Genomic DNA, 15,685 nt, shown 5'->3' with positions numbered 1-15,685 from the left:
TTTTCAAAAGGTCTGCCATAGTCTCTTCAGTTGATGAACTAGGTTCATCTCCCTATGCACTTAGATTGACTAACCCTTTGGCAGCTTCACTAGAACCACTTCCCCCTGACTTCTTGCCACTTTCTTCAATATTTTCTTGTACCACCCCACAAATAGCAGGTACAGAAAAATTAGCAATGAGTGAATGATCAACCACTCCTTTCCCTTTTCCCCTCTCGTCACCAGAGTCATCCTCCCTCTTTTTTTTTAGATTTCTTTTTATCTCCACTCCTTATTACCTCAAGTAATTCCACATACCTGATAGCCCCAACCAAAACAAACCTATTTTCTAAATTCTCAATCAAAGAAGAACTTACCTAAGAAGGGGATTCTTGAGCCTTGTCAGAGTCAGAAGACCCAGGTCCTTCCCCCTCACTAGCAGATTTATACGACTCAGAATCAGAGTTATACTCAGAGTCTTGGACCTAGCTTGCCTTTAATTTCTTATTCAATTTCTTTGAAAGACCCCAGAAGCTACTATTTTTCGAGCAAGCATTTTTACCCTTCTTACCTTGAGGTTGGGAGTCGTGCTAGGTGGAGGAGGGGTAGATGAATCAGAGGGAGTGGGTTGTGGAGAAGTTCTAGGGTTGTCTTGTGGGTTTGTCATTATCGCTAATTTCTTGAGAGAATTGGTGAGTTAGAACTTTGGAGAAGAAAGCAATTGAAAGTGAAGAAGGGTTTTTGACGGTTTAGAATTATGAAGATGGCATGAGGTAATGATGCGTATTTAAAGAAAAATACACATTTAATGTATAACGACAGCTTTAACAGTGGTCAATTAAAGGTCTAATCAACCTAAAATTTTAGGTTTGAATGAACGGTTAACCTTCCCCATATTTTAGGCAAATTTTGTGGTTTAGAGTTCTAAAGCTAATGGAACTGGTTCAAAAACAAACGGATAGAATTTTCTAAGGAGTTGAACAATTGTAGGACTTTTGCTCATGATTTAAATATTTATATTTCTAATTGTGCAGAGAATAGAAAACATACCTTAGCATTCAGATGAACCAATACTGATGAACCAGGTTCTTCATTTAGAATTCTCTTGACCATGCCTCAATTAACCATAATAGAGAAAATTTTGTAAGAGATCAGTGAGTCATATTAACACATGTCACAGGAGTATACTAATTACAGTATGAAGCTGAGTAAAAATTAATCTAGATATTTACACAAGTTCAGATTTCCTAGCCAAAAACAATTTTTTTTCCAATTTTTTTCATTGTGCATTCTGAGATGGTCCCATTAGGTGATCTTAATCATCCCTAATTCCAACCTGTTTCTTTCAAAGTTTTCTCTACTCTGTGCTTTAGTAAAGATGTCGGCAATTTGTTTATCAGTAGCACAAAATTCTATGGTGATAAATCTTTTCTCATAGTTATCTCTTAAGAAGTGGTGTCTAACATTTATGTGCTTAGTCCTCTTATGATGAATATAGTTCTTTGTCATACTTATAGCACTAGTGTTATCACAGAAGATAGTAATGCAACCAACTTCAATGCCAAAATCTATCAGTTGCTGTTTGATCCATAACAATTGAGTACAACAAGAGGCAACAACAACATATTCAACCTTAGAAGTGGATAAGGTCACTGAATTTTGCTTTTTAGTGGCCCATGACACAATAAATGAACCAAGAAAATGAGCCATACTTGAGGTGCTCTTCCTATCCACAAGGAAACCTGCATAGTCAACATCAACATACCCTACTAGATTGAAATTACTACCTTTAGGGTACCAAAGACACAGATCAGTAGTGCCTTTCAAATATCTCAGTATCCTCTTGACAGCAGTCAAGTGAGATTCCTTTGGATTAGCCTGAAAATGAGCACAAAGCCCTACACCAAAAACTATGTCAGGTCTGCTGGCAGTAAGATACAAAAGTGAACCAATCATACCCCTATACAACTTCTGATCAACAGATGAACCAGGTTCATCTATGTCTAATTTAGTAGCTGTTGCAATGGGAGTGTCTATTTCCTTTGATTCATCCATTTTAAAATTTTTGATCAACTCTTTTGCATATTTCTGCTGATGGATCATGGTTCTATTTGGGTTTTGTTTGATCTGTAAGCCTAAGAAAAAGTTAAGCTCACCCATCATACTAATTTCAAACTCACTCCCAATTAATTTGGAAAAATCCTTACTTAGTTTGTCAGTGGTTGCCCCAAAAATTATGTCATCAACATACATTTGTACCACAAGAAGATCCTTACCTTTTTCCCTCAGGAATAGAGTACTGTCAATTTTACCTCTTTTGTAGCCATGTTCAAGCCGGAATTTGGACAATCGTTTATACCATGATCTAGGGGCCTGCTTGAATCTATAGAGAGCCTTGTCTAATTTTTACACATGTTCCAGACTCTCCTTGCTCTCAAACCCTGGATGTTGTTTAACAAACACTTCTTCTTTTAGGTAGCCATTCAGGAAGGCACTTTTGACATCCATATGATGAAAAGTGAATTCCATGTGTGCTGCAAAAGCTATGAGGAGTCTTATTAACTCCAGTCTTGCAACTGGAGCAAAGGTCTTATCATAATCTATAACCTTCTCTTGGCTATAACCTTGGACCACCAGTCTTGCCTTATTTCTTGTAACTGTTCCATCTTCATCAAGCTTATTTCTGAAGACCCATTTAGTGCTAATTACTGATATCTCCTTGGGTCTTGGAACTAGATTCCAAACTTGACTTCTCTTAAACTGATTGAGTTCATCTTGCATTGCATTTACCCAGTCTGCATCCTGCAAAGCCTCAACAACATTGTTAGGTTTAATAAGAGATAGGAAAGTATCAAAAGCACACAGATTCTTTAATTGTGATCTAGTTTTAACTCTAGAGGTTGGATCACTGATTATATTCTCAATAGGATGAGAACTTTGATACTTGGAGGTTTCACAACCAACTGATTTCTGCTTGATGTTTCTCCCATGCTCTGTTGCTGAGGAACAAGGTCATGAACAAGTTCCTTTAGGGGATTGATTTCAGTTCCTCTTTGTTCAGTTCCCCCTGTAGGGTTGCTATGGATAGAAGAACCTGTTCCATCACTTGTTCCTTCTTTTGGTGCAACTTTAGCTTGAGCTGAGACTTCACTCAAATCTTTTACTAGCCCAATAACTTCATCTTCATGTTCCTGTCTCTCATAAAGAATGTTAGTTTCATCAAAAACTACATGTACACTTTCTTCTACACACTAAGTTCTTTTATAGAACACTTTATAAGCTTTACTATGTGAAGAATATCCCAAGAATGCTCCCTCATCACTTCTAAGATTAAACTTACCTAGGGAGTCCTTTCCATTAATGTGCACAAAGCACTTGCATCCAAATGCCCTAAGATGGGATATATTTAGTTTTCTCCCTTTAAGTAACTCATAGGGAGTCTTCTCTATAAGAGGTCTAGTCATGCATCTATTAATGATATAACATGCAGTATTTACAGCCTATGCCCAGAAGCTATGAGGCAGTTTACTAGAAAGAAGCATAGTCCTAGCCATATCTTAAAGAGTCCTATTCTTTCTTTTAATTACTCTATTTTGTTGAGGAGTACTAAAGGCAGAAAAATTATGATCTATACCATGCTCATCACAAAATTCAACAAACTTAGCATTTTCAAATTCAGTTCCATGATCAGACCTGATTAATGCAAGTTGATTACCTAGTTATTTCTGAGTTTTTCTAGCAAAGGAAGTAAACATATCAAATGCTCCATCCTTAGATGTTAGAAATAGTACCTAGGTAAACCTAGAATAATCATCAACAAGTACCATCACATATTTCTTACCACCTCTGCTCAATGTTCTCATTGGACCACAAAGATCCATATGAACCAGTTCCATCATCCTGGTTATGCTTACCATTTTCTTGTTTTTAAAGGATGCTCTTACCTACTTCCCCCTTGCACAAGCCTCACAAACTGTCTTCCTTGAACTTGATGTTAGGTAACCCTATCACTAGATCCTTGGAGACTAATTTGTTGAGTTGATTCAGACTTACATGACCAAGTCTTTTGTGCCACAAGAGGGGATCATTGTCCAACACACTCAGGCAAATGAGTTCATTTTCTGAAAGAGTGGACAAATCTACAATGTAAATATTGTTAACTCTTTTTCCCCGCAAAACAATCTTGTCAATGGTAAGATTAATCACAAAGCATTTGGTAGAGGTAAATACTAAAAGGTTACCTCTGTCACACAGTTGTGATACACTAATTAGGCTATATTTCAAGCCATCTATCAAGTAGACATTCTCAATGGAATGTGAGTCTGTATTACCTACCTTTCCAACCCCAATAATCTCACATTTCTTCCCATTTCCAAAGGAGACATTACCTCCTTTTAAGTCCTCAAGTGAAAGGAACTGGTTCTTGCTTCCAGTCATATGTTTTGAGCAGCTACTATCTGTGTACCATATTGGCTACTTCCCTTCACTTGGATCTGCAAAAAGAAATCAGGGGTTAGTCTTAGGAACCCAAACTAGTTTGGGTCCCTTTTTATAGGCAGAGGGGTAAATTAAATTCCTTTTAGCCCACCAAGGCAACCTATTTTTCTCTTGAACAAAGGTTTTGTTCTTTTGATTAGACTTTTCTTTTGCATTACATTCATTTTTGTAATGACCAGTCTTGTCACAGTGTGTGCAGATTTTGTTTTCAGGAAGAGTGATGTACTTATTTTTTGGGTCCCACTTAGGTGCCTGGGTCCCATAGCCAAGTCCTCTCTTGTTGCTACTGTGATGTTCTTATAGCCAGGATAGTGTATCAGAAGCCTTATTCCATTTGCAAGTTCTATCTAGTTCATGCTTTACCTTCCCTAGGTCTTCTTTTAAGACTCTTATCTGCTCATCTTTCTTGTACAACTCATCCTTGATTTCTCCTAGGTTTTCTTCTAAGGTGAGATGTGTGTGATCAACTTTCTTCTTACCTATTCCTAATTTTAGTTTTAAATTTTCAGACCTAAGTTCTAGGACACTGTTGTCGAGTTCAAGAACCTGGTTCTTCAACTCAGCATTTTTACTGTCACTCTCATTAGCCCTAGATTCTAGATTTTTGCACTTGGCTTTTAAGATCACACGCTCCCTAGACACATGTTCCTTCTCATTGTTAACTATCTCAGACTCATCGATGAAGTCTAGCAATAGTTTAGATAACCTTTCTTTAGACATAAATTTAATCTTGTCTTTGAGATGAATCACACTTACCTCTTGTTTATCATCTAATTCTCCGACGGCCATAATTGCTTGTTCATCTCCAGCTTCATCTTCTGAATCCTCATCTGAAGTTTCTCCCCAAGCAACAACCATAGCCTTTCTTGATCCTTTGTTCCTTTTGGGTTGAACCTGTTCCTTCGTTCAGCCCTTTCCTTCTTCCATTCAATTTCCCACCGAGGACAGTTCTTGATCATATGATCAATCTTGCCACATTTGTAGCAACCGTCGTTGGTTTGTTTCTCAAGAGCCCTTGGTTTGTTGAAGGTTGTGCCTCTTGAAGAACTCTTTCCTCTCATTAGGTACTTTTTGAAATACCTTGTGATCATGACCATTTCATCATTCTCCAGATCTGCACCTTCAGCTATTCTGAGAGCCAGACTCCTTTCCTTCTTGGGTGCATCCATTTTCATGGTTTGCCTTCTTAGTTCATAGGCAGTGAGATTTCCAATCAGTTCATCCAACTTGAGAGTAACAATGTTCTTTGATTCTTGAATAACAGTGATTTTGCTTTCCCAAGTCACTGGTAAGATCCTTGTCAAGATTTTCTCAACCTTGTCTTCGTCAAGGATAATTCTCCCAAGAGATTTAAGTTCATTTGTTAGTGTTGTGAACCTTGTGTACATCTGTTGGATAGTTTCTCCTTCCTTCATATTGAAATTCTCATATTGAGAATATAATAGTGTTCCTCTTGATCTCTTTACTTGAGGAGTTCCTTCATGAGCCATTTGTAAAGTGTCCCATATCTCCTTAGCAGTGGTACAACTTTGGATCCTGCTGTACTTATCTGGACCCAGTCCACACACAAGCCATTTCTTGGCCTTTGCATTCTTTTCCCATTTCTTCAAGTCCTCAACAGTGCAGTCAGCTCTTGTCTTTGGCACGTCCACTCTTTCAGCATTCTTCTTTGTAGTAGCCAGGGGACCATCAATGACTATGTCCCAGAGTTCATAATCTTCTCTATGATGTGATCTCTCATCCTGTTCTTCCACCAAGAATAATACTGACCATTAAAGAGCGGAGGCCTAGCAGTGGATTGCCCTTCCCAGTTTCCAGGTGGTGCACCGATCTTGCTCTTTTCCTAAGGTTTTAACCTCTTCAAGGATAACCCACTCTAATACCAATTGATATTTTATACTTCAATACTACACAAGAGGGGGGGGCGATTTATGTGGTACCCAATTTTTGCTTAGCTGAATTATAGAAGGACCTGGTTCTTCTATGTGTTCCAACTCCTACTGTTTGCGGAATAATAAGTAAAGAAAATAAAGAACACAAAAATTTTTACGTGGAAAACACCTGGCTTAAAAGGTGAAAAAACCACGACCTACTACTCAGTAGGATTTTTCCAAACTTCCACTAAAATCACTGAGCCAAAAATTGCATTTACAAAAACTTTTTTGTAAACCTAGGATTAACTCTAATCCCGTTGTGGCACACAACCTCAACTGTTGCGACAATTTCAAGTTAACTCTAACTTGAAAACTCTAAGTACCTAATACAATTGCTTCTATAAAAGTTAAAAGGTACAATGTAAAATCACCGACTACAATTGCACTAGAATAAAAGATAGACACTTGGATTTGGTTCTTCTATCTCATTCAAGTAGCTTCAGGATTGCACACTCAAGTCACACATAAATTGCTTGCAAAATCGCCTTGCTCTTTTGATCTCAATTTAAGTTTAACTTCTACTTATGTGCATTACCTGTAAAAGAGAAAAACACTGATATTTAATGGGTTAGTAATTAGAGATTGACTGGGATTCAGATACTACTCTTCTATCATAGAAGAATTCTATTTGATCTCATACTCTAACACTATCTTCTTCCTAAACTGTGTTTTCTTTATATAAGGAGTCTTTCTCTCCTTATCCAATATGCAACCTTTTCGATTAGATCAGGAGATATTACTTCTAATAAGTTAGATTTATCTCCTTCACGTGCATCTCACATGTTTGGGTTGATCATGACTGTGCTTCACAAGATGGACCTGGTCCATGTTTGAGTTCTTTTGTCAGTCTTCAAAACATCACCTATTCTTGGGCCAACAAAGATGATGATGTTCCTTTAGCCGATTAGCAAGTGAGAGAAGATAATGTGAATGCGGAAGTGAGGATTGATGTTCATGATGATGAGGTGGAGACCCAAGATGACATGAACCCGTCTAGGGAACACGTAATAGACATACCGGAAACGGTAGTACCCAAGGCTAAGGCTCCCTTGCCAAGGCCTTATCCACCTTACCCTCAAAGGCTTGTGAAAAAAAAAGAATGAGAACCAATTTAGGAAATTTATTGACATGATGAAGAGCTTATCAATCAATGTCCTTTTGGTGGAAGCTCTTGAACAAATGCCGGGTTACGCCAAGTTCATGAAAGACTTGGTGACTAAAACGAGATCCATGGACTATGAGACCATAAAAATGACTCACCAAGTAAGTGCAATTGTGAACTCGATGGCTCCAAATCTTGAAGATCCCGATGCTTTCACCATCCCGTGTACCACTAGCAACATGGATTTTGCAAAGGCATTTTGCGATTTGGGTGCAAGTATCAATTTGATGCCTTACTCTGTGTTCAAAACTTTGGGTATTGGGCAACCGAGGGCTACTTCAATGAGGTTGCAAATGGTGGATAAAACTATGAAAAGGCTGTTTGGTATTATAGATGATGTTCTTGTTTGGGTGGACAAGTTCATTTTGCCCGCTGACTTTGTGATCTTGGACTGTGAGGTTGATAATGAGGTTCCGATTATATTGGGAAGACCTTTCCTTACAACTGGAAAGGCCTTAGTTGATGTGGAAGCTGGGGAAATCACCTTTCGGGTGGGTGATGAAAAAGTGGTCTTTCATGTGTGCAAGTCAATGAAGCAGCCCAACAGTACTGAAGTGTGCTCTTTCATGGATCTTGTCATGGAAGTGATAGTTGATGATACTAGTGCAGTGATCAATGTGGAGGACCCTCTAGAAGCGGTATTGTTGAACCTTGATGTCAATGAGGATGAAGGACGGGTTGAGTGTGTCAATACGTTGCATGGAATGAGCTCTTACTCTTATGAGCCTCGAAAGCTCTCTTTAGATCTTGAGAATAGAAAAACTCCACCAACAAAGCCTTAATCGAGGAACCTCCTGTGTTGGAGTTGAAGCCGTTGCCTCCACACCTCAGGTATGAATTCTTAGGCCCTAGTTCAACTTTTCCAATTATTCTTTCCTCTTGTATTTCTAACATGCAGGTAGATGCCACATTGGCGGTGCCTAGGGGATATCTAGGGGATAAGCCCCGCCTTTTGCATGCACAAGATTATTCTTGAGGAAGATGCCAAGCCCTCCGTGGAACATCAGAGGAGGTTGAATGAGGCTATGCAAGAGGTTGTCAAAAAGGAGGTGATCAAGTGGTTGGATGCAGGGGTTGTGTACCTCATCTCGGATAGCTTTTGGACTTCGATGGTGCAATGTGTGCCTAAGAATGGTGGTATAATTGTGGTTACCAATCCGCAAAATGAGTTGATTCCCTCCAGGACTGTTACCGGATGGAGGGTGTGCATGGACTACCGCAAGCTGAATAAAGTGACCTGAAAGGATCACTTTCCATTGCCCTTTCTTGACCAGATGCTAGATGAACTTGCTGGGCGTGCCTTCTACTGTTTCTTGGATGGGTACTCTAGGTAAAACCAGATTTTGATTGCTATAGAAGATCTGGAGAAAACCACCTTTATGTGTCTGTATGGCACCTTTTCCTTTTCTAGGATGCCATTTGGGTTGTGTAATGCACCAGCTACATTCCAGCAGTGTATGATGGCCATATTTATCGACATGGTGGAGGACATTTTGGTGGTGTTCATGGATGACTTCAGTGTTGTGGGTGACTCATTTGATTAATGTTTGAAGAATCTTGACAAGGTGTTGACCCGGTGTGAAGAGACCAATCTTGTGCTTAATTGGGAAAAATGCCACTTTATGGTTGAGTAGGGCATTGTCCTCGACCATAAGATCTCAAAGCATGGAATAGAAGTGGACAAGGCTAAAATTGAAGTGATCTCAAAGATTCCTCCTCCTACTTCGATCAAGGGGGTTAGAAGTTTCTTGGGCATGCGGGGTTCTACCGAAGATTCATCAAAGTCTTTTCTAAGGTAGTGAATCCCTTGTGCAAGTTATTGGAAAAGGATGCCAAGTTCATGTTCAATGAGGAATGTATGAAAGCTTTTGAACTCCTAAAGTACAAATTGACAACCACTCCCATTATTACCGCACCCAATTGGAGCTTACATTTTGAGCTCATGTGTGACGAAAGGGATGTTGCAGTAGGAGCGATCTTGGGTCAAAAAGTGAATAAGATGTTTCACCTAGTGTATTTTGCAAGCAAAACAATGAATGATGCTCAATTGAATTACACAGTGACGAAAAAAGAGTTGTTGGAAATTATGTTAGCAATGGAGAACTTTAGGCCTTATCTCATGGGTGCCAAGGTGATAGTTCATATCGACCATGCAACACTCCGCTACTTGATGACGAAGAAGGATTCCAAAGCTCGGTTGATGAGATGGGTCTTATTACTTCAAGAGTTTGATCTTAAGGCTGTGGATCGGAAAGGGTGTGAAAACCAGTGGCGGACCACTTGTATCGCTTGGAGGAGGAGGGGAGGCCCTGTGATGGCCTCGAGATTAATGATTCATTCCCTGATGAGCAACTCCTCTCTGTGTCTATGAATAGCATGCCTTGGTTTGCGGATGTTGCCAATTTCCTTGTAACCGGTATTGTTCCGTATGAGCTCTTTTCTAACCAAAGGAAGAAGCTTAAATGGGATAGCTTAGACTACTATTGGGATGAGCCTTACTTGTTCAAAATCTGCAATGATGGTATGATCCGGAGATTTGTTCTGGAGGAGGAGAAAATGAGTATTCTAGATGCTTGTCATTCCTCTCCATACGGTTGTCATCATGGTGGGGCGAGGACAGCTTCAAAAGTGCTTAGTTGTGGTTTTTATTGGCCGACATTGTACAAGGATGCAAGTGAACTTGTGAAGAAATATGATGAGTGTCAAAGAGCAGGAGGAATTTCAAAGAAGGATGAGATGCCTCTCACCACCATTCTTGAGGTTGACATATTTGATGTGTGGGGCATTGATTTCATGGGTCTGTTTGTAAGTTCTTGTGGCAACACATACATTCTGGTGGCCGTTGATTATGTTTCAAAGTGGGTTGAGGTAGTGGCCTTACCCAACAATGAGGCCCGGAGTGTTGTGGCTTTTCTCAAGAAGAGTATTTTTACTCGGTTTGGCACTCCTAGAGCAATCATTAGTGATGGAGGTTCTCATTTTGCAATAAGGCATTTGACAGTTTGCTTGCAAAGTATGGTGTCAATCACAAGGTTTCTACTCCTTACCATCCTCAAGCTAGTGGGAAAGTTGAAGTTTCCAACAGGGAGATTAAAAGCATATTGTCAAAGATGGCCAATGCAAATAGAACCGATTGGCCAAAGAAATTGGATGATGCTCTGTGGGCTTATAGGACTGCTTACAAGACTTCGATTGGTATGTCTCCGTACCGGTTGGTGTTTGGAAAAGCTTTCCATCTACCGGTTTAGTTAGAGAACAAGTCCATGTGGGCTTTGAGAAAGTTAAATCTTGAATGGTATGTGGCATCAAATCTTCGAGTGGAGCAGCTTAATGAGCTTGATGAGTTCCGGTTTCATGCCTACTCCAGTTCGTCCTTGTATAAGGACACGATGAAGCACCTTTTTGATAAGTATGCTCGTGGTAAGGAGTTCAAATTGGGTGATTTGGTTCTCTTGTTCAATTCCCGGTTATGGCTGTTTCTGGAAAAGCTTAAATCAAAATGGAGTAGACCTTCTAAGGTGATGCTTATGACTCCATTTGGTGCTCTTGATTTGAAAAACAAAAATAATGAGATCTTTAGAGTTAATGGGCACAAAGTCAAGCACTATATTGGCAAGTTTGATGATAGCCACGTGGTGGCGATGATCCATCTCAAGTGATTGGTGGTAACCTGCGTCGTGCAGCGACGTTAAATCAGGCGCTTTTTGGGAGGCAAGACATGTGCTTTTCTTCTTGTTTTTCTTCTTAGTGTAAGATTTTTTTTGACTAACGGGCTTGTGAGATGTGTTAGGAACTGTGCGTCTACCAGACTATATAGAGAACCGGGTTCTCTATGTTTTTCCTCTGAAAATACTGATGAACCAAGTTGTATAGCGATCTGATCCTATATCAGTTTGGTATAGTGCTAAGTTTATGTGAGTCCACCAAATAGTAGAGTACCTGGTTCTTTATGGGGTTCTGCTGTGAATGCTAGTAAAGCTGTATGTAAATAATAAGGCATAGGATTTTTACGTGAAAATATCCCACACAAGGGGATCAAAAAACCACGACCTACACCTGTAGGCTTTTAACTTCACTAACTTGCAATCTCCCTATTATAAGTCACTTTACAATAACCCTATTGCAAAAACTTCAACTAAATTGTGATGCTCTCATCACAAGACACTCTATAACTATCCTAGTTACAAAGGCTTTGACTAACTTGTGATGTTTCCACCACAAGCCACCTTGTCACACTACGGTTACAAAGGCTTTTGCTTATGACTAATCGTAGCCACAACATAAAGTCAGGGAGTTTACAGATTTACAACGGTTTCCTAATCAACGCTTCTAAGAAAGCCGGATAGGAGTTATAATGAAGAACACATAACAAAGACTCAACAACCCTAAGGACTTAAGATATCATCAATCTTGGATCAGGTCCTTGAGGTTGCAGTAGCTTTGTTCTTGAGAGAGGTTCTTGAGCACTTGAGAGAATTTTCGTTTTCTGTATTTGCAAGTGTTGGAACCTGAATCTTGTGCCTTGCATAAGGTTTATACTATACAAGACATCCTTAGTGATGTCCAATCTCAGTGGGAAGTGACTGCTGCACTGTCTGCTGCATTCACTTTCTGCAATTACTTTCCGGCTGTAGTTGACTTGTACTTCTGTCAGAGAACCCTAAGGGACCATGTCCCTGTTATGTTCCTCTTTGTACAGTTGCGGACAGTCACTTTCTACAGTTGTGTTCTAGCTGTATAGTTGACTTGTACTTCTGACTGGGGAGCACCAAGGGATCAGGTTCCTGATCTGGTTCTTGTGCACACTACCCAGATTGTCTTGAGTTGAGTAACTTGAATGATATTTTGTATAAACTCATTGTAGGTACACCTTGATCACATCACTTGAAGTGATGTGAGCACTTTAGTTGGTTAGAGAATGAGTGGGCGTTGGAAATAGTGCAGTGCGGCAGAATCTTCATTTCCAGCTCTGTCCAATTGACTTTCTACTACCGTAAGGAAGCCACAAGAGTATCAGGTACTTGTTTGGGTTCCTCCCTCCTGAAGCTATAGCAAGTTCACATTTGGCTGGAATCCATTAGATCTAGTGTAATCCAAGTGAGTCAGGTTCCCTATCTAGTTCTTGACATTAAGTTTGTTAGATCATCAAAACACAAGGCAAAGATATTGAAAACCTATCAATTTCCCCCTTTTTGATGATGACAAACTTAGCATTGAAAACGAGGAGTTAGAGTTCAGAGAACCAGATTGAATAATAGGAGACCACAAGTTCCCCCTGACTTTATGCCCTTACTTACATGTGTTTCCCAATATGTTCCCCCTGAATTTTTACTATCATTCTTGGTCTTTTCTCTGGTTCCATATAGAAAGTTTGTTAGATCATCAAAACATAGATTAAAAGACCTTAAGCATATCAATTTCTCCTTTTTGATGATGACAAACGTTTAACATTGATGACTATTTGACTTAACCAGATAAGGTACCAGTAACTGCATATGTTCCCCCTGAATCTATTCTTCCCCTTTTTGGCATCAACAAAAAGACTCAGTCAGAAAAAAGGCATAAAGGAGTCCAACAAAGCTAACTCATGCCACATATGTGCACACAATTATGATAGAAAAGAGAAACAAAAGGGAAAACAAGCATTGTACAAGCAAAGAAAGAGTTGTTTTATTGATAAGAAATTTGACTGTTTCAATAGGGGCAACAGCTGTGAAATCCAACATGCTATCACAAAAATACAGACAAAAAAGAAAACACAACAGCCACAAAATCATCAAAGCAAAAGATAACTGGCCACTAAGAGGATCCTAGGGGGCACTAGAAGAGAGAGGCATGGAAGAGGAGGCAGCAATGGTTTTGAGAGCTAGGTCCATGCGGGTAGTTGCAGACAACTGTTAATCAAGTAGTTTCTCCCACAGGTTCTCCATTAGTTGCCTAAGTCCAGAACTTGTCTCATACATGCCATCTCCTAGATTGTCGGGCAAGCATACAACCCCACAAGACTTTTATGAGTGCTTAGACTCTCCTGCCCAAGGCCACTGTCACTTGGAATGGTCTTTATTGAACCAGGTCCTCCCACAGTTTCCCACTTTTGTTTTCTAAACATTTCAACAAACTTCACGTTCCTACTTGCAACAGCCATAATGGCACTTTTCAAAACAAATCTTTCTCAACCACAAACTTTTGTAGATCTTTTTACTAAGGAACTAGGTTTCTCCACAACATCTTTATCAACCTCAACCACTGGAATGTGTTTATCAGCCACAACTTCCCCCTATTTCATCAACCTCTTCTTCTTTTTCTTAATACTCTGCTTACTCTTCTGCAAGGAAGACTCAAAAGCCTCTTTCTTCTACAACCACCTAGTTTGTTTCAGCTAAAAGAGAATCAGATTCTTCAACAGGTTCTTCTGTGATGGTGTCATGAACCGGAGACTCAAAAAGCACCAGACTCCTTTCATCCCCTAATAATGGAGTTTCCCCCCCTAAGATTCAGGCACAGAGGAGAAGTAGGGTTTGCAACACATGGAAGTGAGACAGGGTTTGATGGATGAGTAGAGGTGACTGGAGATGAGGAGGAAATTGGTATGGGTACATTACTATCAGGGATAGTGAAGAAGTGGGTTTCTGGTGATGGTGTTAAGGGAGGAGGAGATTTGGGAGTGATGTTGATGGCAAGAGAAAAAGACGATTATTCGTTGGCCATAGTAAGAGAAGTGGTAGAGAGTTCTGAAGGAAAAATTAAAAGATGCAAAGGGAGACAATGGTTTAGAACTGCTGGTCTAAAAAGTAAGATGATGTGGCAGTTGAATTAATTTTGCTATCTTTTTTTTGAACAAGCATGCGAAAAACACATTACTACTAACCTGTGGTGTAGGAACCAGGTTCCTGACCTGTTTTTTGTAAAAGGGTTTTTGCAGCTCTCCTCTGAAGTTCAACACTATACCTTTAGCTTCTATGATCATCATGCGTGTTTACCTACAATAGTATAGATATGAGTTAGGCCTAGTCAGAAAACACTTTAGCCAATTTTACCTTAGTGTGACTATCATGGTCATGTCAGCAGAACCAGGTTCTTAATTGGGTTTAAGTAATCCCATTGCCATCTTGTTTCTCAAAGTGTTCCCTGCTCAGAGTTTTGGTAAAGATATCTGCAATTTGATCATCTGTGCAACAAAATCTTATACAAATAAGACCTTTTTCCACATTTTCCTTGAGAAATTGGGGTCTGATATCAATGTGCTTGGTTTTCTTGTGTTGAACCGGGTTCTTTGCCATGTTGAGAGCACTGATGTTATCACATAGAGGCGGTACACAATCAGTGTATACACCAAAAACTTCCAATTATTGCTTGATCCATAGAGAATGAGCACATCACGAGGCAGCTGCAATATATTATGCTTCTGTTGTTTAGAGAGCTACTGAGTTTTGTTTCCTTGTACCCTATGAGATAAAACATGATCCAAGGAAATGAGCCATTCCAGATGTGCTTTTCCTATCCACCAGATAACCTGCATAATCAGCATCAGCATAACCAATAAGGTTGAAATTGTCACATGAAGGATAGTACTGAACCAGGTTCTGTATGCCCTTAAAATATCTCAGAATTCTCTTAGCATCCTTAAGATGAGATTCCTCAGGATTTGATTGGAACCTTGCATGTAATCCCACACTGAATACAATGATTGGCCTGCTGGCAGCAAGGTAGAGTAGAGATCCAATGATTCCCAAGTTTCCATATCAAACCTTTTCAAGAGTTCTTTGATGCATTTCTGCTGACTGATACACATTCCCTTTATGGACTGCTTCACTTGAAGACCCAGGAAGATATTAAGTTCCCCCATCATACTCATTTCAAACTCACTTCCTATGAGTTTAGCAAATTCTTCACATAATGAGTTAGTTGTGGCTCCAACTATGATATCATCCACATAAATCTGATCAATGAGCAGGTTTCTTCTCAATTTCTTCAAAGACAATGCATTGTTAATATTTCCTCTTGTGAAGCCATTTTCCAAGAGAAACTTGGACAATCTCTCATACCAGGCAAGCCTACTTCAATCCGTACAGTGCCTTATACAATTTGAATACATGTTCAGGATGTACATGAT

At 39.6% G+C, this 15,685-nt stretch overlaps 1 protein-coding gene across 1 annotated transcript; it reads left to right on the top strand.

Moving 5' to 3' along the window:
- Nucleotides 1–7,589: 7,589 nt before the first annotated feature.
- On the top strand, nucleotides 7,590–8,354 carry LOC138870145 (uncharacterized). The gene has a single exon (XM_070147842.1). The coding sequence runs from the start codon at nucleotides 7,590–7,592 to the stop codon at nucleotides 8,352–8,354; it is 765 nt and encodes a 254-aa protein (XP_070003943.1).
- The last annotated feature ends 7,331 nt before the right edge of the window (nucleotides 8,355–15,685 follow it).

Source organism: Nicotiana sylvestris, chromosome 1, assembly GCF_000393655.2.
Source record: "Nicotiana sylvestris chromosome 1, ASM39365v2, whole genome shotgun sequence".
Lineage (NCBI taxonomy): Eukaryota > Viridiplantae > Streptophyta > Magnoliopsida > Solanales > Solanaceae > Nicotiana > Nicotiana sylvestris.
The sequence above is the reverse complement of the archived record's forward strand: the minus strand, read 5'-3'. Positions and strand labels throughout refer to the sequence as shown.

Excerpts from the sequence above, each read along its gene's own strand:
- LOC138870145 (XM_070147842.1), top strand. The coding sequence starts at position 7,590 with ATGCCGGGTTACGCCAAGTTCATGAAAGACTTGGTGACTAAAACGAGA.